The sequence below is a fragment of the Pyrus communis genome, chromosome 9, assembly GCF_963583255.1.
Source record: "Pyrus communis chromosome 9, drPyrComm1.1, whole genome shotgun sequence".
Taxonomy (NCBI): domain Eukaryota; kingdom Viridiplantae; phylum Streptophyta; class Magnoliopsida; order Rosales; family Rosaceae; genus Pyrus; species Pyrus communis.
The window spans coordinates 23,556,529-23,578,359 of NC_084811.1; the positions used below are offsets into that span (position 1 = coordinate 23,556,529).

Here is a 21,831-nt window from a genome sequence, read left to right on the forward strand (position 1 = left end):
TGACTGATGTACCATTGCAGAAACAACAACATTGGAAGGGTGTCCTAATCGCTGGTGCCACAAATTGGACTTGACTTGGTGACCAAGAAAGTAATATTGCTGCTTGGACAAGTGAGGTGCATGAACTTTGACAACTTGATTGAGAAGAGGTTGTGGTATGTAAAAAGGTATAGGATATAAGCCACCTTTACACAATCCCTGAAGAAGTACCTTCCCTGTGATCTTTTCCTGAATCTAGAAAAAAAATTCATCACAGATAAAATGACATTTGTTGTCCTTACAAAGCCTATAAATGGATAGGAGATGTTGAGATAATTTTGGAACATGCAATATTTTCTTTAATTGAAAAGCATATTTGGGAGCATGTAGAGTGGAAGAACCAACATGAGAAATGGTCAAACCTAAACCACTAGCAATAGTGATTGTATCAGTGCCAGTAAAAGGAGCTACAATATTCAAAGAGGCAAGATCAGAAGTCATGTGAGAAGTTACGCCTATATCGGCAACCCAAAATTGTTCCTGGGGAGCAGAGGGCTGATAATTGGCATGCATTATAGTAAGATTTAAAGATGGAGATCTCCCTTGATAAGAGTAATTGGCTTTGTGATAACACTGCATTGCAGAATGCCCAAACTTGCCACATATTTGACATTGAACATGAAAAGAAGTCACTATTGTAGAAGAGTGCCTTTGAAAGCAATCAGCAACAATATGCCCTCTTTTGTTGCAGATTTGATAAACTGGAACGTCATAACCATGATCAGGACAAGTGGAAACATGTGTTTGACCCCTTGTTGGACCAAGAATACCAGCACCACCATTGGGAGAACCATTATTAGAGAATCGAGGATGATTGCCATACTGATTTCTTCCCCTTGCCCTACCTCTGTAATTGTAACTCCTATAGCCTAATGGATTAAAAAAGTTGCTATTATAACCACCAGTATTATAATTCCCAGTATTGTGAGTATAGCCTCTATTGGTACCATTCTGAGAAGAAAAGCTGCCATGAACCTCAGACTGAAACTGAGAACTATTTTTATTTGATGACCCTTCATCAAGCATCAAAAGTTTGCCTTTATCCTTTCCCATCATCGCAGACATGAACGAATCAGTAGTGAGAGTGGCTTTAACAATGGCTTTTTCTACAATTAGCTGTGCTCGAAAATCTTTTAGTGTAGTAACATCTTCTCTACCTCTAATTACTATCCTGAAAGTATTGTATTCTGCAGGTAATCCTTTAAGAGCAAGAATGACAATATCATCATCATCAAAAACAACACCAGCTGCGGAAAGATGGTCTCTAGCATCTTTGATCCTTTGCAAGTACTGAGAGACTGATTTACACCTTTTCTTAATATTATGTAATTCAGTTTTCAACTGAAAAATACAACCTTTGTGATAGTAGAAAACTTATCGTTCAAGTTTTGCCACATTTCATGAGAATTAGTGCAGCCAATGATACAAGACATGGCAGTGGTAGACAAAGTTGCAATGATTAATTGCATCAAAGCACGATCATGCATTTTCCAGATCTAAAATGCCTCAGTTTCAACACTTTCCTTATCAGAACTTTCATCAAATCGAGATGGACAACATCGTGTGCCATCAACAAAGCCAAGTATGCCATGACTTTCAAGAAGAATAACCATTTGATAACTCCAAACAAGATAGTTTGTATCATCAAGCTTAATAGTCACAGAATTCCACACAGTAGAAATTAAACTAGTAATAGAAGATTGCACAATCTGTAATTAAGCAGCAATCACCATGCTTTGACAATTCTTGATAAGAAAAGAGGATATCGCATAAGAAAATCTTGAGAAAAACTAGAAATTATGGTTTCAAATGATACTGAATCTTGAAGAAATAAAGGAAGAAGGACAGATTGTAGAGAGATTTGCAGAAGAATTGCGCAGACCTTCAATTACACAATTCGTTGAACACTTGGTGCGCACATTTCCAAGATGCACCAATTTGTACAAATGCACAGAGAAGAAGATCGCAATCAATCAAGAACACCAAAAATTCATACCAGATTGAAGATAACTAGAACGCGGAAGCAGCAGATGAACAGGATCGAAGAGAGAATTCCATAACCGGCAAAGATACCATATCAAATGAGCAGAGATGAAGATCACAGATCAAACCTATAAAGAATCTAGAGAGAGAAAGAGATACAGATTGAAGAACAAGAGAGAAAGAGAGAGAAATCTTTCTATGTATTTTTTATTAACCTCCAATGTAACAATACAAGACTATTTATACTATTGTCTTTGCTTACAGACTAAGCTAACTGAATTACATAATCTTCTGACAAGTGTCACCATCTGAGACTTGAGTTGAGTTCTTTATATCTTTACATCAACCACTCCATGCCTATGCGTATATCCTTGAGTTGTTTGCCGTCTTGTTGGGAGGAGGCAATTGTGATTTTATTGTGTTGGGTAAATTTTCTAAAGCCCAAAAACATGTGACTCGACTGCCCTTTTCTTCAGCCGGGTTACTGGGTACTAGGACTCTGAATGGTTTTTGCACAACCCTGTTAAGAGGAGTTAAAAATGTCATAAGACCCAAGAAAAAATTTATATAGTCCACATCACAACAATAAATGTTTCCTTGTTTAATTGTTTTAATTAATGGAGTGAACGGATTCGAACTTTGTACATCAACCCGACTTAGAAAACAAACACAATTATTTCAATTGTGTTTTCGACAAGCACTTGGATCTTTTTTTTTTTTTTTTTGAACAAATGATATTATCTACATTAGGGAGAGAGGATGAGCTTAGCCTCACAATAGGTTAGCAATAATATTTCAAACTCGTCTTTGGCGAGAATCGAACCTAAGCGATATTGAAAGAACATCGAATAACAGGATAAATACTCTAACCACTTAAGTTATAAGTCCTTTGTAACATTTGGATGTGTTGAGAAAAAAAGAAAAGAATGAACCAGAAAAGAAACAATTGTTATATTGGATGACAACTTGTAAAAGACTAAATATTGCTAAAGCGTATGAAAGGGATTAGATTTTATAAAAATTTGAAGGGTTTTTATTAGAAATAGTCTCTAAAATGAGCACCAATTATCAATTTAGTCTTTAAAGTTGAAAATCAATAAATGTCTTGTAACATGACTAAGAACATTTTCGTCAAATATTTTGTTAAAAATACTGCTAGACAAACTAAATTTGTGCACCAAATGATGTCTCGCTAATCAAATGTGTTCCTTAATTCAAATTAGAATTTAATTAATAATTGTAATAAAAATTTATATAATATAAAATGTGCCACATCATTTGATGTGCAAAATTAATCTACGAAAGTGTGACACACCCCGACCGAAATCAAGGCATGACTGTCCAATCGGACTGCACTTAGACTACTTATGCTCTGATACCAACTGACACACCCCGACCTAAATCAAGGCGTGACGGCCAGCACACCTTGATTTCGGTCGAGGTGTGTCAAAGTGTATGTAGCACCATCATTTTGTTAGTGAGTTGACGTGGCATACATGACAAGTGTATTAAAATAAAATTAAAGTTTCTAAAATGATTTTAAAGTTTTGAAAGAAAAAAAAAAGCTTATTATATTAACACCCCACAAATTGTCGAATAAACCCCACATATTTAATACACCCCACATTTACTTTTTCACTTAAAAATTATCTTAATACACCACATACTTTCCCATAATACCCCCACACCCTACATTCTCAATATACACCTTATATTTTGTACATACACCCCACATCTTCTATACACCCCACATTTCTCAATATACACCTTATATTCCTCCACAACAACACATCCACAACTGCAAGATTAATGCGATTAATTACTAATCTATGATCTTTCATGTTCGATTCATCGCCATATGACTAAGGGTAATTAGCAGATCACCAATTAGGGTCTTAGCATGCATGCCAGTTTAAATGAACATTACATACCTTTCTATACATACCTTCTGAGTTGATTAAACTTAATTATTTTTATGAGTGCTGTTAATTGATGATACATGTTCATCGTCACCAATTAAAATAAGATCGTGATTTACGTGGGGTTCTAACAAAATTAGAATTTCTTTGCTAGCAGTTTCTTTTTCGCTTTAAGATAGTACCAAGGATCTAGGATGCTAGGACTGCAATAACGTTAGTTTAAACGGTACCAAAGATATCGTACTATAGAGTTTCTCAGAGAAAAACAAAGCCCAAAAATCAACAAAACCCTAGCAGCAAAGAAATTGATGAACAGCCACAGGGATCCTTATGATCCCTAAAAGATGAATATGAATATAGAAATTTAAATAACGCAGCAAATATAAGATTAAATTACCTCATGTGAAGCTTCCGAAACATCGATTTTGTGTTCCATTCGTCAAAAACAATTTTTCTCAATCAACATATTTGTAGTTTCATTGGTTAGGGTTTTGTTCAACAATGGAGGGTGGGAGGGTTTTGATAGTTAAGAAGATAAATAATACGCTAAAAGTGATTTGGAGTGTATTTAGAATTTTTTTTTCAAAGCCTAATAAGGTCAAAATTGTCATTGCATAATGGGATAAATAATTCATTTAATATTAAATATTAATGTGAGGTGCATTCAACATTTTTGTGGGGTGCTAATAAAAAAAGCCAAAAAAAAAAATGACAAAAGAAAAATATCAATAAAAAACTGAAACAAACACAATGAACCCACCCAGCAATTCCGGCCGGAGCCGCCCATCTCCACCAACGTCAGCCCCATAAACTTTAAACCCTAAACAACCCTAAGAAATCCAACAGAAAATACCGAAAAAAAATACCTAATAGAAAATAACCCTAATTGCAAACTATCCCTGCAGGATTTTTTTTTTTTTTGTCAAGCGACATAATTTTGTTAAATTAGGTGTTAAGATTAGCCATCTATAGAGTTTGAACCCAATTAAATTACGTGTTACATTAACCACCGACGAGATTTGAACTTATGCCGTCATATAAGGATTCAACACTTTTCCCAACATGATGCAATATTGTTATTAACTAACTATAATTGGAATAAAAACATATACTTAAGTAGTCCTAACTCCTAAATGATCCATATTGACTAGCTCGTGTATATGTTCTCACTATATCGATGTTGTATTCTGATCAGAATTGACGTGCATGCACGCATGCAAACCGGACGTTACTATATTGCTAACAAATTAGGCAGAGTGTATTATAGGCTTCTTTTTTTGCAACGTTTCTTAAAATTCTAATTTAATCTTACTTTGCTTTTTGAAACTTAAATTTTCACTTTGCCCCTTTCATTTCGTTTTGCCGTTTTCCGTCAATTCTATTAGTATTCTATCGTGACATAAGTGGGACCCACTAGTTTGCTGATATGTCTGCCACATCAACTGTTTTGCTAAAATGCAGAGAAAAATCAGGAGGTGCATTTTCATGAAATGCTAAATCATGAAAATGCAGATCTAACAGTCAATGACCACTGGTATAAAAAAACTCATCTATCATGGTTGATGTCCGTGGTAGATTGCAATCCACCATGGACACTGTGCCCGTTAGTAATTTGAATGTGATAGAAAGTCATAGATTTTACCACGGGTTATGCCCATTGTCAATTGTAATATAACCATAGATTATGCCCGTTGTAGATTAAGATCTAACACCACGTGCACTATAACCATTGTGGATTACAAACTGGCCACAACTAATGCCCGTTATAAAAAAAAATTCTAAAAATAAAAAAAATTATAAAATATTGTTTAATAAATGTATTATATAATATTTATAAACAAAATTACATTACACATTTACTATAATATAACAATTAAATAAAAAAATCATAGATTCAAACATTACAGTTGTACACTAAACTACAGCTAACAACAAAATGATAAGATATACAAAGAAATACCAAACTATCCAGAGACCCTCAACAAACGAGAACATTGTCACTTGAAGACTTCACATTTCTTTGAACACCTCCAAACAAAGGACCTTGAGAGTGAACTACTGCCCCTAATGCTTGAGCCTCAGCAATTGTTGCCTCTCTCTATCTGGATAGACATAAGCATATGGATCAAGAAAAAATCTTGTACTTGTATAGGTAGAAATATACATTTGATCTCAATCAAGAAAAGTGAATAGAACTCTTGAAAAATTACATGTTCCCTTACCTGCTAGGATGCTCTCATACGTACTTTAACAACTACTCTAGGCTCTGTCAAATGTAGCACATTGTCAGCTACGTTAATATACAATGATTATATTAAATTGCAAGCGAAACTCTTAGGAACTTAAATGGAGAAATGAAAATGCAATCAAAGCTCATGATATCAGAATTCATCCATACCTCTATGCATTCGTGTAATCATCACCTTCTGTTCTCACATGAGTCTACAAAACCATAAGATTTTGTCAATGAGTAATTGAGAACTGGATGTGTGCGAGACTGAACTCGTTTACGTGTTCGATCGAAGGGGACCACACATTGATTGTCGCCCGAGCGCCATACACTCCTTGGATGTTCTAGTGTACGCGATTGCATGCTACATAGTCAATTAATCACCATTTACTTGGAAGTTGAAAATCTGTATTTTCTGTGACATTTTTACACTGAACTGTTTGTTTGTAAATTGACTTTGCTGTAGAAATTTCTATCCTTTTTGCATATCCCCAACAGGTAAAAAGAAACAACACTCAATTTAGAATACTTAATTAGTTAGGGTTTACCTCATGGCCATTCCCGCTGACTACATCAGGGGCATCGATGCGTATGGAAGCAAGATCAGCAGTAATGTTTAGGGTACGGTGCTGTTTCTTGCCAAAGTCAACCATAGACTTGGTCCTCAGCACATCATCCACTGTGCTCCGCCGTATAGGAATCATTCCTCTCGGACATCTCGTCCTGTTTCTATGCCGCATTTGCTGCAGTGCACCCTTAATCACATTCATCTTCTTCGTTGCTACTGCTCTTGGCCATTCCGGTGCCTTCCTCTACAGTTAGTTATATACGTACATAAATGTGATTAACTCAACGAATCAATACTAATATATCAGCACCAAACCCTAGCTAGGTCATGATTAACACAACATTTTAATTCTATGATACTATTTAAGTTACATAACAAACTGTTTTTATTTTGATATAAGCGATTTTTACACAAATTCATCTAAACTACAAGGAATGCAAATTTGTTTTACACTAAATCCACTAAATTATGGAAGAACAATTTGAACTTGAGTACATAACGAAATCATAACTACTCTAGCTAATTATATTTTTAAAGAGGGTAGAGTGATGTATATATATTGAAATTTTAATTTGCTTACGTATATCAAATAACAGGTAGCAATGTTTATACTTACTACATAACTACTCCAGCCCATCTTCAATCATTTTCACATAGAACCAAAGCATCACATACATCTCAAAACAAGTATCAATGTTTATACTTACTACATGACAACATATCAAATAACAGGAGCAGAAACAAGGAAAGCATCACCTAGGCCCTAATTAATCACATGTTGTCAATAAATAAGGGGGACCATTATTCTTTTAGGACAAGGGGAAAGGCAAAATTCCCAAGTTTCCAACCTGTACAATTGCAGCAGTTACTGTATGCAAAAAGGTGTTGGCAGTGTAACCATTTGACTGCATGAGAAGAAAAATAAACAGACAAATTACTTTTACCTCAATACATAAATTAAAAGTTCCTTAACAAACTTGATGCTAAAGTAAAATGAACTTACATCACATCTTGTAACAATGTCGAGGGAAAAAATGGGGATAATGGATAAATAGAAGATGGAGAATAGAAGAAAGCAATGAAAGTTGAAAACCAGAACAAATTAGTTTTCTTTGAGAACAAAAAACAAACACCTGGTGTGCAAGTCTGAAAGTTGAAAACCAAGCTCTGATGATTCACTTGATGATTAAACGTTGATGGTGGTGAGCGCAGATATCAAAAAGGCGCATTGTAGTACCTGCTTTTCTCAGAAGTAGAATTGAAGAAAGCAAGCCAAAGTAATTCATTAAAAATCATCTTCCATGACTCACTAGTCGCAACAGAGTGATGATTTGCAAACAAATATGGGAGGACTTACCCTCTATTGGACAATTATCATTAAACGAACCTATCATATTGAAATTGTCTATCCCTCCTAAACACTAAACCTTCTATGCTAACAAACAAATAGACTTCAAATGCAGAATGTCTACATTCCATTTTGGGCGCTCAAAATCACGACCCATACGGCTCCACCTTATCACCTCTGTAATCATAAACACTGTCGCCATACCCACATCGGGACCATCATCATACCGCTTCCCATATGGATCCGAACCCAAATCGGATCGGCTTAGGTTGTATCCCCCATACCTATCATCTAAATAGGAGCCGCCGCCATGATCGAATTTCAGAGAATTCTCGTATGGATTTTCGTATACAGAACATATACATGAGCATATTGGAACAAGCTTTGGGATTTTTACCTTACAAAAGAAGCCGCGAACTTGGGTGGGCAATCGACGGAAGGGAGGACGAGTTCGCGAGGAACTCGCTGGGTTTGCAATTAGAGATGGTTTTGTTTCTGATTCCGAAAAGGTTGAATTAGGCTCGGGTATGCAAAGGTGGAGGCTTTTGGAAATTTCTGAATAGAAATAAAGAAGCTACAAGAGAGAAATGAAAATGAGGAGGAAAAGCTAACGCGCTCTCTTTGAAAATAGGGAGTTAGAGATTTTTGGGCACCATGCCAAAATTTTGGCAGCCCTCCAAATTTTTTATCTCCCGCCTCATTCAAATGTTTTCAATTATGAAGATAAAGACATCCACCACGGGCCGAAGGTGTGGTAAATTCACAAAAGACGATGTGGTAGTTTGAAGTAACCACCACGAGCATATCTCGTGGTAATTATGATATTTCATCACAGATATAAATGTCCGTTGTAGATTATTCGTTTTTAACAACGGGCTAAAATTTGACCATGATGGATTAATGTTATATATCACGAATTAAACTTGGTCGTGGTAATTGAATAGTTTTTACCACAATCTATATATGCCCGTGATAGAATTGACGTGGTAGATGAACTGTTTTGTTCTAGTGGACTGCCCTTTAAGCACTTGAGAAGCTGGAAATTTTCATCAATCTCAGAAGCGACTCAGTTGGCAGCTTCAAATACAACCCGGCTCCACATATTGCTCTGAAAACAAACTCTCTGTCCACCTTGTTTCTCTTCCTCTCTTCCAATCCGTACACATGCAAGCTTCTAGTAAACTCTGCCAAACGAAACAAACACACACACACACACACACACACCTAAAAAAAAAAAAAACAATAATAAAAAAAAAACAAAACCCAACAAGCAGAAGAGCAGAATGATTCAATATGTAGAGAGAAAAGGGAAAAATTGAAAACGGGGATGGTGGGTTTGATAAACTCACCGTGGTTGGTGGTGTTCTTGAAGTGCAAGAGAGATCTCAGCAAATGGGGGTCACATTCACAGTCGCAAGAATCTATGAGAAGGGAGAGAAGAAGATCATGGTGTTGTGGGGATAAAAAAAGTAGAAACGGACCGTTTCATGTAGGTTCACAGAAACCAAAGGGGTGAATTCTCACTAATTTCCAACGACCGAAAGTGCAACCGCACGTCCTTACACCTATATGGCTCTGCACTATACTGGTAGTAAGGTAGTGTGGAGAACGGAAAGGGAAGAAGAAAAACCTATGTAGCCCACGGCAGCAGCTTTCTAAATATTTTTTAGGTGACTTGGTAATGATGTTGCAATCATAAAAGTTGGGTAAATGTCATATATATGTACTCTGTTTATTTAATATGCCTTGAGAAGTGGAGTTTCAACGGATAAAGAAAAAAATAAGCCTATATTATATATACGGATCATGTCATATATATATTTTTTCAAAAAAAAAATAAAAAATAAAAAAATAATCATGTCATATATATATGCTCCGTCTATATAATATGCCTTCCGAATAGGGAATGTTCGTGAGAATACACTTTATTTTTTTTTTTATTTTGTGCACCCCCGTTGTTAATTTTGACCATCAATTTTACTTTAGTTGTTCAATCTAACGATTATAAAACTACACAAGTTTGTAAGAGATGAAAAAAATTGTGTGAAAAAACATTAACCCTTCATAATTATTATCAGCTAGTTGAGCATCTTGCATGTTGAGTTTAGAATTCATGCAAGCCAAACATAATTAGACAAGTCGTCTCTATTTCACTTACAAGCTTTTAGGGCATTGTATGAAGTTGAGCTGCTCTCTTTATTGTTAATCAAGTTCACCAGTCACATGCTTCAGATAAATATATGTTGTCTACATGTTTGATTTGAGTGTTGCACGTGAATCATGTGTGAGGATGTGAAGTGTTATCTCACATCAGAAAACAACCATCTTGTTTGCATCATGCCATCCAATGGTTACACTAGTAAAAAAAAACCTTGTGCGACGAAACCCTAAACTTCGTCGCTCAAAGTCTTACACGACGAAAAAACATTGTCGAGCAAAGTGACTTTGCGCGATGAAATTTTGAGCGACAAAAATTTAAACTTCGTCACGCAAAGTTTTTACAAAAATAAATAAAATAAAATAAAATAAATTTTTAAATCTTTGCGTGACGTAATTCAAATATTTTGTCGCCTAAACCAATTTATTTTCGTTTTTTATTTTGTACGCATAACACTTAAGAAATTGAACGGTATATATATTTATTAAGTAGCTTTAAATTTATTATTGTAGTTCGGATCGGGTTTTTGTTATAAAAATATATTATTGTAGTTCGGATTGAATTTTTGTTAGAAAAATATATTTTAAATTGACGATCGAATTAGTTCATTGTATTCATACAAGGTCAAGGAGTGTGTTTGTAAAAAATCATCAAAATCGGAGTTGAAATAACCGTTAAATAGTGAATTTTCGTTTATAACCGTAAAAAAGTTTTGTCCCATTACTTGATCTCTAAATGTTTGTTTTTTGTGATTTTGGCGTATATGATCTCGAAGTATATACAAACAAGTTTGACGGTTGCATCGTTGAAATGAGTTTCATAGAATGTGTATCCCATCAAAACAATAGATTCACTAATACTTAGAGTTTATTTATATTTTCATTAAGTATAACATAAGATATCCACTAGTGTAAATATTTTAAATTGAAGATCGAATTTAGTCGTTGTATTCATTTAGGGTCAAGGAGTATAGCTGTAAAAAAATCATCAAAATCAGAATTAAAATAACCATTAAATCGTGATTTTTCGTTTATAACCGTCAAAAAGTTTTGTCCCGTACTTGATCTCTGAATGTTTGTTTTTTGTGATTTTTGGTGTATATGATCTCAAAGTATATACAAACAATTTTGGTAGTTGGTTCGTTGAAATTAGTTTCGTAGCATGTATATCCCATCAAAACAATAGATTCACTAACACTTAAAGAGTTTACTTATATTTTCATTAAGTATAACATAAGGTTTTGTTGTATCCACTAGTGTAAATATTTTAAATTGCAGATCGAATTTAGTCGTTGTATTCATATAGGGTCAAGGAGTGTAGCTGTAAAAAATCATCAAAATCAGAGTTAAAATTACCGCTAAATCGTGATTTTTCGTTTATAACTGTCGAAAAGTTTTGTCCTGTTACTTGATCTCTAAATTTTTTTTATGTGATTTTTGGTGTATATGATCTCAAAGCATATACCAGTGTTCTAAAAATCAGCCTAGGCGTTGGGCGGCGGAGCTCCGACCCGATTTAGACCAAAACGTTCAGTTAGGCGGGGATGACTTAGGCGGTCGCCTAGGCACTCGCTAGGCGCCTTAGGCGGGCTAGGCGTCAGTCTACGCGGTTTGAATCTAGCTGCAAATCTCAAACTCGCTGTAATTTTCGCAACCGGATCTACAACTTCCGATCTCGTACGTAGCAGCAGAGCTCCATCAAGAGAGAGAGAGACTGAAAGATTCAATTTTGAGTTTCTAAAAGGGCAAAGAAAGAAGAAGAAACGAAATTTTCTTCTTGAGTTTTTGAAAGGTCAAAAGTGGGTGATGGGTTTATCTTGGGTGATGTGAAAGAGGTAAGGTGGACAGCTACTTTCATCAAATAGTTTATTATGAAAACCACCCACTTGCATGGGCGTGGGCTATTTATATTTTAAAAGTTTGGCATGTATATTATATGTATATAAATGTTATATAAATTATAAATTATTAGATAATTTTTTTTTTCTAGGCAAGCATATTAGAAATGTACATAAAACATTCACATATGTATGTTCTTCTATAAGAAATAACATATTATTCAATAATTATTTACATCTGATATAGTAAATTTAATTAATTCATATAATATATAAGAAATTTACCTAAATCTGCCTAGGCGCTAGGCCCCAACCCACCGCCTGATTAGCGCCTAGCGTTTTTTAGAACCCTTGCATATACAAACAAGTTTGACGGTTGGATCATTCAAACTAGTTTCGTAGAATGCAAATCCTATCAAAACAATAGATTCACTAACACTTAAAGAGTTTGTTTATATTTTCATTAAGTATAACATAAGATTTTGTGGTATCCACTAGTGTAAATATTTTAAATTAAAGATCGAATTCAGTCATTGTATTCATACAAGATCAAGAAGTGTAGCTGTAAAAAATCACCAAAATCGGAGTTAAAATAACCGTTAAATCATAATTTTTGTTTATAACCGTCGAAAAGTTTTATCCCGTTACTTAATCTCTACATATTTGCTTTTTGCGATTTTTGGTGTATACGATATCGAAGTATATACAAAGAAGTTTGAAGGTTGGATCGTTGAATGGTGTGTGTGTGTGTGTATTAAGTAGCATTAAATTTATTTATTTTGTACGTATAACACTTAAGAAATTGAATGGTATATATATTTATTATGTAGCTTTAAATTTATTATTATAGTACGGATCGGGTTTTTGTTAGAAAAATATATTATTGTGGATTTTATGTTAAAAAAATTGAATTTGAAAGGAGTAAAGTCACATTTTCAGTAAATTTTATTATTTATAAAAATGATTTTTATAAATTTTGCGTGACGAACCAATAATTCGTCGCGCAAAATCCTTAAATTTGGATGAAAGCAAAAAATGGGACGTAGGAATTTTTTCAGACTTTGCGCAACCAAACTCTAAAAATTTGGACGGCCACCAAACATGGGATGCGGGAAATTTTTTTTTTAAAATTTTTCAAGTGGTGCGCGACCAACACTTTGTAGCGCAAAACTCTAAAAATTTGGGCGGGCACCAAAAATGGGCTGTGGGAATTTAAAAAAAAAACAATTTTTTAGTGGTTGCGCAAAACTTTGCACGACCAATTTTTTGTCACTCAAAACTTTACGCAACCAATACTTCGTCGCGCAAAACTTTGTGCAACCATTCGTCATGCAAAACTCTAAAAATTTGGAAGGGCAAAAAAATAGGACGGGGAAATTTTTTTAAGACTTTGTGCGACCAATATTTCGTCGCACAAAGTGATACAGTTTTTAAAACCAAAATAACTTGTCCATAATTTTCTCAATGTCTTTCTCTACTCTTAGCTCTCCTCTCTCTTTCCCTCTCCCCAAGTCCGACCCTCTCTCTGACACTCACTCCTCTCACTTAATCTCTCGTCTCTCTCTTCACTCTCACTCACTCTCACTCACTCTCTCATCTCTCTCTCACTATCACCTCTAATTCTCTCACACTTACTCCTCCCTCTCATTCTCACTCAGTCTCAATCTTGCCAAAAGGTATATTCTCCCCAAATTTTATTTTGTTTCATTAATGTGTTTTTGGAGTTAGTTTTGAGTTTGGTGCAGGGTTTGGGGTTGAGTATAGGATAAGGAGTGGAGTTTGGGGTTGGATTTGGGGTATACCAATTTTAGGAGAGATTATGCCAATTTTTTGTTATTTTTTTGTTATTTGACCCCATATATATATATATTTTTTTTTTTGGGGAATCGTCGAGACTTTGACGGCTAAAGTTGAGGATTAGGACACTATCGAAACATATCCCCCGCCACTACCACCACAATAAACTTTTATTAGGATTTTATTATTGTAGTTTGTTAATTTATGTGTACATTTTGAATATATTATATATATTGGATAATTTGATCACCGTTTTTCATATGTAATTTTATTTTGAATATGTCAATTTAAATTAAAGTATTTTAAAAAAATAAAATCATACAATTAAATTAAATTAAAAAAGTAAAAATTCGAAAAATCTTGCATAAACAATTAATATGATTAAATTAATATAAGAGAAATAATAAAACAAAAAAAATCAAAAACCTTGTGTGACAAAATATTTTGTCGTGCAAAATATTAGATTAATTTATTTTAATTAAAAAAATTAAAAATAAAATTTTAAAATATTTCGTCACGCAAAGTAGCTTTACGCGATGAAGATTAATTTTTGTTGCACAAACCCTATCATTATAAGCTTTGCGAGACGAACCATGCGCGACTAAAATTTCGTTGCACATAGTGTTTTTTGCAATAGTGTTAGCACTACAAGGAGAGATTTTTTGTGTGCTTAAAATATAAGGCGGTACACCATATGTTATTATACAATTAAAGAAAATTTATTTTTTCTTCAAGCGTCCCTCCAATTATATAATAAAATATGGTATTCTACTCTGTGTTTTGCCCACATTGAAAAATTTCTCCACTACAGGAACCTTTCGATGGCTTATGGTTTTTGTGGTTTTCATTTGTTAGCTCTTTATAATAATAGTTTGTTTGCTACCTACTCAGTGTGCCCCGTGAGTCTAAGGAAAAATTAGCTAAACATCCTTACACAATCAATCACCTTAATACAATTCTTTTATTGTCCCAACAAAAGGTTGATTCAATATAATCAAACTCTAAGTCTAAACAAATTAGTATGCTTTAATATCATATATATCCTAATCTCATCAATTATTTTGATTTTGTTGCTTACGGAACTCGTATGACTCACCATCTGCATTAATCAAATAACTAATCAGCATGGTTTGACACAAATTTTGTTATCGTCAACTTGGCTCTAAGTTGCTTCATTTTATTTCATACTTTTCGTTTTGTGGTGTTGTTAGTTTACGTGGCTATAATTTGATGACCCTTTACCATTTAATATCTCTAGTCGAAAAAGTCAATCAATCTACTTGTTTTTCTCTTTTGATATCTACAAATGATACTGGAAGAAAATCGAACACAAAAAACAGCAATATAAAACTCTGGAGTTTTTGAACTTTAAACCTTCAAGAATATTAAAATTTAATAAAAATCTAATGTTAGATTGAATATTGATTTTAGTCTTTTAATGCGTACTTAATTAAAGTTCATATTATATTTTTGTTTTAATATTTAATAGTTTCTTATTTAATGTTGTTACATTAAATTTTAAATTTATTATTATACACATTTTAATTCATCAATTTTATTTAACTTACTCTAATTAGTGTACCTAAACGTTTGTATTGTAATATATTTTACCAAATTAGTGTACCGAAATGTTCATACCTAAATATATTGTTGTGAATTAGTGGCACATAAGAAACTATGCAAAAACATAAGTGTACCAAAAATTCTGAACCTAAATATATGATACTAAGCTAGTGCATTGAAATGTCGGTACCTAAATATACTATAATTAAACTAGTGTACCAAAATGTTCGTACCTAAACATATTATACTAACCTAGTGTACCAAAATGTTCATACCTAAATATATTGTAATCAATTAGTGACACATAAGAAACTATGCAAAAACATAAGTGTACCGAAAACATAAGAAACTATGCAAAACATAAGTTTACCGAAAAATTTCAGTGAAAATATTTTCTTATATAAGATAGTTACCATAATTAGAATTAAAAATTATAATATTTCATAAAATTTAATTTATGAACACCATAAAATTATAAATAAAAAAGAGAGACCTTTAATACATATACTAGCATTAAATAGAGTTTAAGTACTAAAATTAATTTTTAATCTTGTATAAAACATTTTTCTAAACTTCATCTTTTTAAGGATAAAAATCTAATTTTCTATAAAACTTTCTACTAATTAAATGGTATTAGCACAAAAATAAAATAATTCAAGGCAACATCATCTAAATTGAGAATTTGTTGACCTTGAAACATTGCGATTAACATGATTTGCGCGAGAAAAAATATGGCTTTTGTTTATAGCTAAGCAATAAAAGTGGTGATATTGCAGATGATAAAGTTGTCCTTAGATGATTGTTGTCTCCACACACCTCTTTCAATTTTCAACCATCTGATCGAATTAATTAACAAGATCAAAATACATAAATTAACAAGAAGTACGTGAGAGATAAAAATAAATATGTGGACAGCACCACAGCCACCACTTAAAACATACATGGGAGCTAGGTTACCCTGTGAAGAAAGAATATTACGAGAAAGAATTGTCTCGAATGAATAATTTCATTGATCTGAATACTACAATATATACAGGAGCATTCTCCTAATAAATCTCAAATCTAATAAGAAAATGAATTACAAATTAAATACAAATCTTTTCCTAAACAATCTCGGAGAATCCTAGATTTGGTGAATATCTTTTCCAATACTCCCCCTCAAGTTGGAGAGTGAATATTATTCACACCCAACTTGCAAACAAGAGGAATAAACGTTTCTTTTCCCAAAGCCTTAGTAAGCACATTGGCTAATTGAAATGAAGAACAAATATTCCTTGTTGCAACAACCCCTTCTTGAATCTTTTGCCGAATAAAATGGCAATCAATTTCGATATGTCGTGTTCTCTCGTGAAAAACCGAATTAGCCGCAATATGCAAAGCTGCTTTATTATCACAATATAACAAAGCGGGTTTGGAATGAGCCAAATGAAGATCTTTGAGAAGATATCTGAGCCATGACAACTCTTGGCAAGTATTCGTCATAGCCCTATATTCTGCTTCCGCCGAAGACAATGAAACGGTCTTTTGTCTCTTTGATTTCCATGAAACCAAAGAAGAGCCTAAGAAAATGCAATAACCTGTAGTTGATCATCTAGTAATTGGACAACCTGCCCAGTCAGAATCACAATATGCACGCAAAGACAAGTCATTTTGAGAAGAGAAGAAAAGGCCTTGTCCCGGTGCATTCTTGAGATAACGCAAAATGTGTAGAGCAGCTTCCATGTAGGGGTTTCGAGGTTCATGCATAAACCTACTCAAAATGTGAACTGAATAAGTGATGTTAGGTCTTGTAATAGTAAGGTATATAAGACGCCCAACTAGCCTCCTATATTGTGACAGATCCTTGAGTAAATCACCATTATTTGAAAGTTTAAGTCCTCGCTTTATAGGCTACTCAACAAGTACTACACCTAGCAACCCACCATCTTTAAGAATTTCCAATGCATATTTACGTTGAGAAAGAAAAATACCCTTATGTGCAATTTCAATGCCCAGAAAGTATTTCAAATCACCAGGATCCTTGATTCGAAAGCGACTATGCAAGAAATCTTTGAGCACCGATATTGCCATGGAGTCATTACCTGTGATCACAATATCATCCACATAAATAAGTAGGGTTGTAAAAGACTTTCCATGATGGCGCGTAAAGAGCGAATAATCAACTTTAGACTGAGTAAAACCAGCAGATTGTATGGCCTCAGAGAATTTAGCAAACCATTGACGCGAAGCTTGCTTTAAACCATATAAAGATTTATGGAGGCGACATACAACATTCTCCCCCTGTAGTCGAAAACCAAGTGGAGGAAACATATAAATTTCCTCATTTAAATGGCCATGAAGAAAAGTGTTGTTAACGTCAAGTTGGTGAAATGACCAATTAAATGTGGCTACAAGGGATAACAAACACTGAACAGTAACCATATTGGCAATAGCAGAAAAAGTTTCATGATAATCAACGCCTTCCATTTGTGTGAAACCCTTAGCAACTAAACGAGCCTTATAACGCTTAATAGAACCATTAGAATGACGTTTGATCTTATAAACCCAACGACAACCAATAGGCTTCTTACTAGAAGGCAAAGAGGTCCTAGTCCAAGTACGATTATCCTGTAAAGTTTGCAATTCAGATTGCATAGCTTGCTGCCAATGAATATGAGGTGCTGCCTCCTCATATGTAGTGGGTTCAATATCCTGCTAAACTTGACCAATAAAAGAGAGATGTGATGGCAAACAGCGGTGATAAGAAATATAGTTGCAAAGCGATTAATGATTACCTTTGTGAGGTGTAGGACCTAGCAGCAATGAAGACGACGAAATGGAAGTGGGTAACATGACAGAGCAAACATAATCATTAAGTTTAAACGGACGAGTCTTGACACGGTTGGATTGGCGGAAAGGGGCGGGTGGGTTGGTAGGAGCAGCTATGGCGGCTGGGATAAGGATAGGGTTAATAGGGTTGGCTAAAAGGGTTGATGCAGGTGCTGGTATGGGTTGGGACACGATTCTTGGTGAAGGCTGGTTAATGGGAGGATTATGGGGAATGTGGGGTGAGTCGGTGGAATGATTGAATGGTTATTAGAGTAGGGTAAGCTAATGTCAAGTGGTGGAATAGTAGAAGGGTGGAATGGTGAGTCTAAAGCAAGGTCAGGTGGTGTAGGCAATACATGATTAGAAGGGGGATTTGATGATGGATGGGTGTGGGAGTCGATTCAAGATGATACGAAAATATATTTTCATGAAAAACTACATCCCTGCTGGTGAAAACTTTGTGAGTAGATAAATCATAAAGTTTAAAAGCTTTTTGACCTATAGGATAACCAAGGAAAATACTTTTGACTGCACGAGGAGCAAATTTGTGAGAGATATGAACATTAGTAGCATAGGCAAGACAGCCAAAAACACGCAAATGGGAATAAGTTGGAGGTTTGCCAAAAAGTTTCTCAAAGGGGGTTTTGAAATTTAAAACTGGAGTAGGCAATCGATTGATAATATGAACGGCAGTAAGAACACATTCCCCCCAAAATTTGGGAAGGAGATGAGCTTGAAACTTTAAAGCCCGTGTCATCTCAAGAATATGGCGATGCTTGCGCTCGACAACACCATTTTGTTGAGGCGTATAAACACAAGAATGTTGAAAAAGAATGCCGTTTGCCTTAAAAAAAATTTGCAAAGAAAGAAATTCTCCTCCATTGTCAGCACGAAGTTGTTTGATAGTGAAATTAAATTGTGTGCGGACAAGGGAAAAAAAAAATCTTGTAAAAGTTTTTGTGTCTCATTTTTATGACGCATCAAAACCACCCAAGTAAAATGGGTGAAATCGTCGACAACAGTAAGAAAATAATAAGCGCCACAAAATGAAGCATGTCTATAAGGTCCCTAGATATGACAATGGATAAGTTGAAAAGGTGCAGACGTTGAAATTGAACTATTACCAAAGGGTAAACGATGTTGTTTTGCCAAAGGGCAAACATCACAAACTTGACTATAATTAAAAGGAAATTGTAACAATTGTTTTGACATAAAACTTAATCTAGATGAGGAAACATGTCCTAAACGACGATGCCAGAGGTCGGTGGTAGTAAAGCTATGGTTGCATGTGGGCTGGTGTGAATGTTGGTGCTTGTTTGTGCGGGATTTTTCGGACACGAGTGACACCAAGTAATAAAGGCCATTGCGTTGCTTACCCAAACCAATCGTCCGTTTCGTGGCCAGATCCTGCAAAATACACCAAAAGGGAAAAAAGGTTACCGAACAATGCAATCCCTATGTAAGTTTGCTCACAGACATCAAATCAACTTTAAACTGGGGCACACAAAGCACATCATATAATATAAAGGTAGAGTTCAGAGGAAAATCTCCAATAGCAGAAATAGGTGTTGTTTCTCCACAAGGTAAAATAACTGATGGCAAGAAAGTATTCTTAGAACCATTGGTAATCTTATTGGGAGACGAAGTAATATGGTCCGTTGCACTGCTGTCGATGATCCAGCGGTGAAACGGCAATTGAGACAAACCTGAACAAGTAGCAGCAACGTTCACTTGAGAAGTATGACCAACACCACCTTTTGCATTCAAAAAGGCAAGAATTTGTTGTAACTGTGCATCAATAAGACCAACGGACTTCATCTCCTCTTTGGTTGGTTCTTGGGAAACATTATTAGCATATGGATTCACGCCATCTGCCTTGGGACGATGGTCACTACCACGAGTTTGATTTGGCTTGTAAAGCTTGTGACCTGGTAGATACCCATGGAGTTGCCAACAAGTATCCTTAACATGACCAAGTTGATCACTTTAAGAGCAATGTGGACGATTACAAGAAGAACCTATTTGTCTATCTTTTTTGGTAGAAAAATCTTGTCGATCGCCCTTGGAGCGACTGTGATCAGGACGGCATAATTGAACGGCCATGGCAGTAACTTCTATCATTGCCTTGGTTGCACCAATATTGCGTTGTTTCTCCTCCTGAGAAACTAATGCATAGGCTTGACGAATTGATGGGAGTGGATTCATTAGAAGAATTTGTCCTTGGATTGCACCGTAAAACTCATTAAGACTCATAAAAAATTGCATGAGTTTGTTTTGATCATTATGTGCAGCGCAAATGCATGTAGATGACTCAGTATAAGAGGCCAATTCATCCCATAAGGCTTTCAACTTTGTATGATATGCAGCCACGGACAACTGCTCTTGAGTCAAATATGCAATCTCCCATTGAAGTTGAAAGATGCAAGGAGCATTGCATTGAGATAATCATTCTTGGAGATCTTCCCATACCGCACGAGCCGTCATATAGTAAAGAACATTGTCTCCAATCTCGCCTTCAAGAGTGTTGACGATCCAAGCAACAACCATGTCGTTGCAACGTGACTAAGTCGGGTATTCACCAGAATTTGGTGAAGGAGCTTTGAGAGTTCCATCAACGAAACCCAATTTATTTTTGGCATTCAGAGAAACTGTCATGGCCCTGCGCCATGTCGCGTAATCATCCCCATTCAGAGGCTTTGAAACAAGCATCAACCCTGGATGATCGGAATGATGAAGAAAATAAGGGTTTGAAACTTCTTGGTCACCCATGGAAAATGGCGGGGCTGTTCTTCGAAGTTTGCAACACGAGAAAAATTAGGGTGCAGCAAAAAGAGATTGTAGTGGAGAAGAAAAAAAAACTAGGGTTTTAAACCAGAGAAGAAAAAAAAAGCTAGGGTTTTAAACTTGCTATGTATACCATGTGAAGAAAGAATATTACGAGAAAGAATTGTCTCGAATGAATAATTTCATTGATCTGAATAATACAATATATACAGGAGCATTCTCCTAATAAATCTCAAATCTAATAAGAAAAGGAATTACAAATTAAATACAAATCTTTTCCTAAACAATCTCGGAGAATCCTAGATTTGGTGAATATCTTTTCCAATATACCCAAGATAGGCCATAGCCCGTGAGAGAGAATATGTGATTACTTAATTCAAACACATATTTCTTACATATAAAGAGAAAAATTGATCACTTAAACTACAACTCTCTCGTCTCTACTTATTTGTTTTGTTCTATTTATTTCAAATTATAAAACGAAATTGTATGCTCAAATCCAGGAGAAGAGATTTCTAAAAATTGATCACTTAAGCTACAAATCTCTCTTCTCTACTTATTTGTTTTGTTCTATTTATTTCAAATTACAAAACGATATTTTATGCTCAATACTAGGAGAAGAGATTTCTAAAAATTGATCACTTAAACTACAAATCTCTCGTCTCTACTTATTTGTTTTGTTCTATTTATTTCAAATTATAAAACGATATTTCATACTCAAACTAAGATAAGAGATTTCTAGAATGAAATAATAATTATCTAGATTAGATAATCTAGATATTTCCTGGATTGTGCTC

General features: G+C 34.7%; 1 protein-coding gene and 1 pseudogene across 2 annotated transcripts; both read right to left on the minus strand.

The window, feature by feature from the left end:
• Nucleotides 1–5,796: 5,796 nt before the first annotated feature.
• LOC137746188 (uncharacterized) lies at nucleotides 5,797–8,871 on the minus strand. Of its 2 annotated transcripts, none has more exons than XR_011069783.1 (6): nucleotides 8,485–8,871; nucleotides 7,588–7,976; nucleotides 6,720–6,983; nucleotides 6,340–6,535; nucleotides 6,164–6,207; nucleotides 5,797–6,043 (listed from the first exon to the last, which is right to left on the minus strand). XR_011069783.1 is itself a non-coding variant. In XM_068486263.1 (6 exons), the coding sequence occupies exons 2-4, from the start codon at nucleotides 7,648–7,650 to the stop codon at nucleotides 6,342–6,344; spliced, it is 369 nt and encodes a 122-aa protein (XP_068342364.1). In that variant the 5' UTR covers nucleotides 7,651–7,976; nucleotides 8,485–8,867; the 3' UTR covers nucleotides 5,797–6,043; nucleotides 6,164–6,207; nucleotides 6,340–6,341. The 2 variants fall into 2 exon arrangements, 1 of the variants encoding a protein (XP_068342364.1); XM_068486263.1 differs by having other exon boundaries at nucleotides 6,340–6,383; nucleotides 8,485–8,867.
• Nucleotides 8,170–21,019, minus strand: LOC137744545 (uncharacterized; annotated as a pseudogene).
• Nucleotides 21,020–21,831: the final 812 nt, after the last annotated feature.

Coding starts and splice junctions, on each gene's coding strand:
- LOC137746188 (XM_068486263.1), bottom strand. CDS start 7,650: ATGCAGTCAAATGGTTACACTGCCAACACCTTTTTGCATACAGTAACT. Junction 6,984..7,587: donor TAACTGCTGCAATTGTACAG/GTTGGAAACTTG, acceptor AACTAACTGTAG/AGGAAGGCACCGGAATGGCC. Junction 6,384..6,719: donor TCAGCGGGAATGGCCATGAG/GTAAACCCTAAC, acceptor ATGGTTTTGTAG/ACTCATGTGAGAACAGAAGG.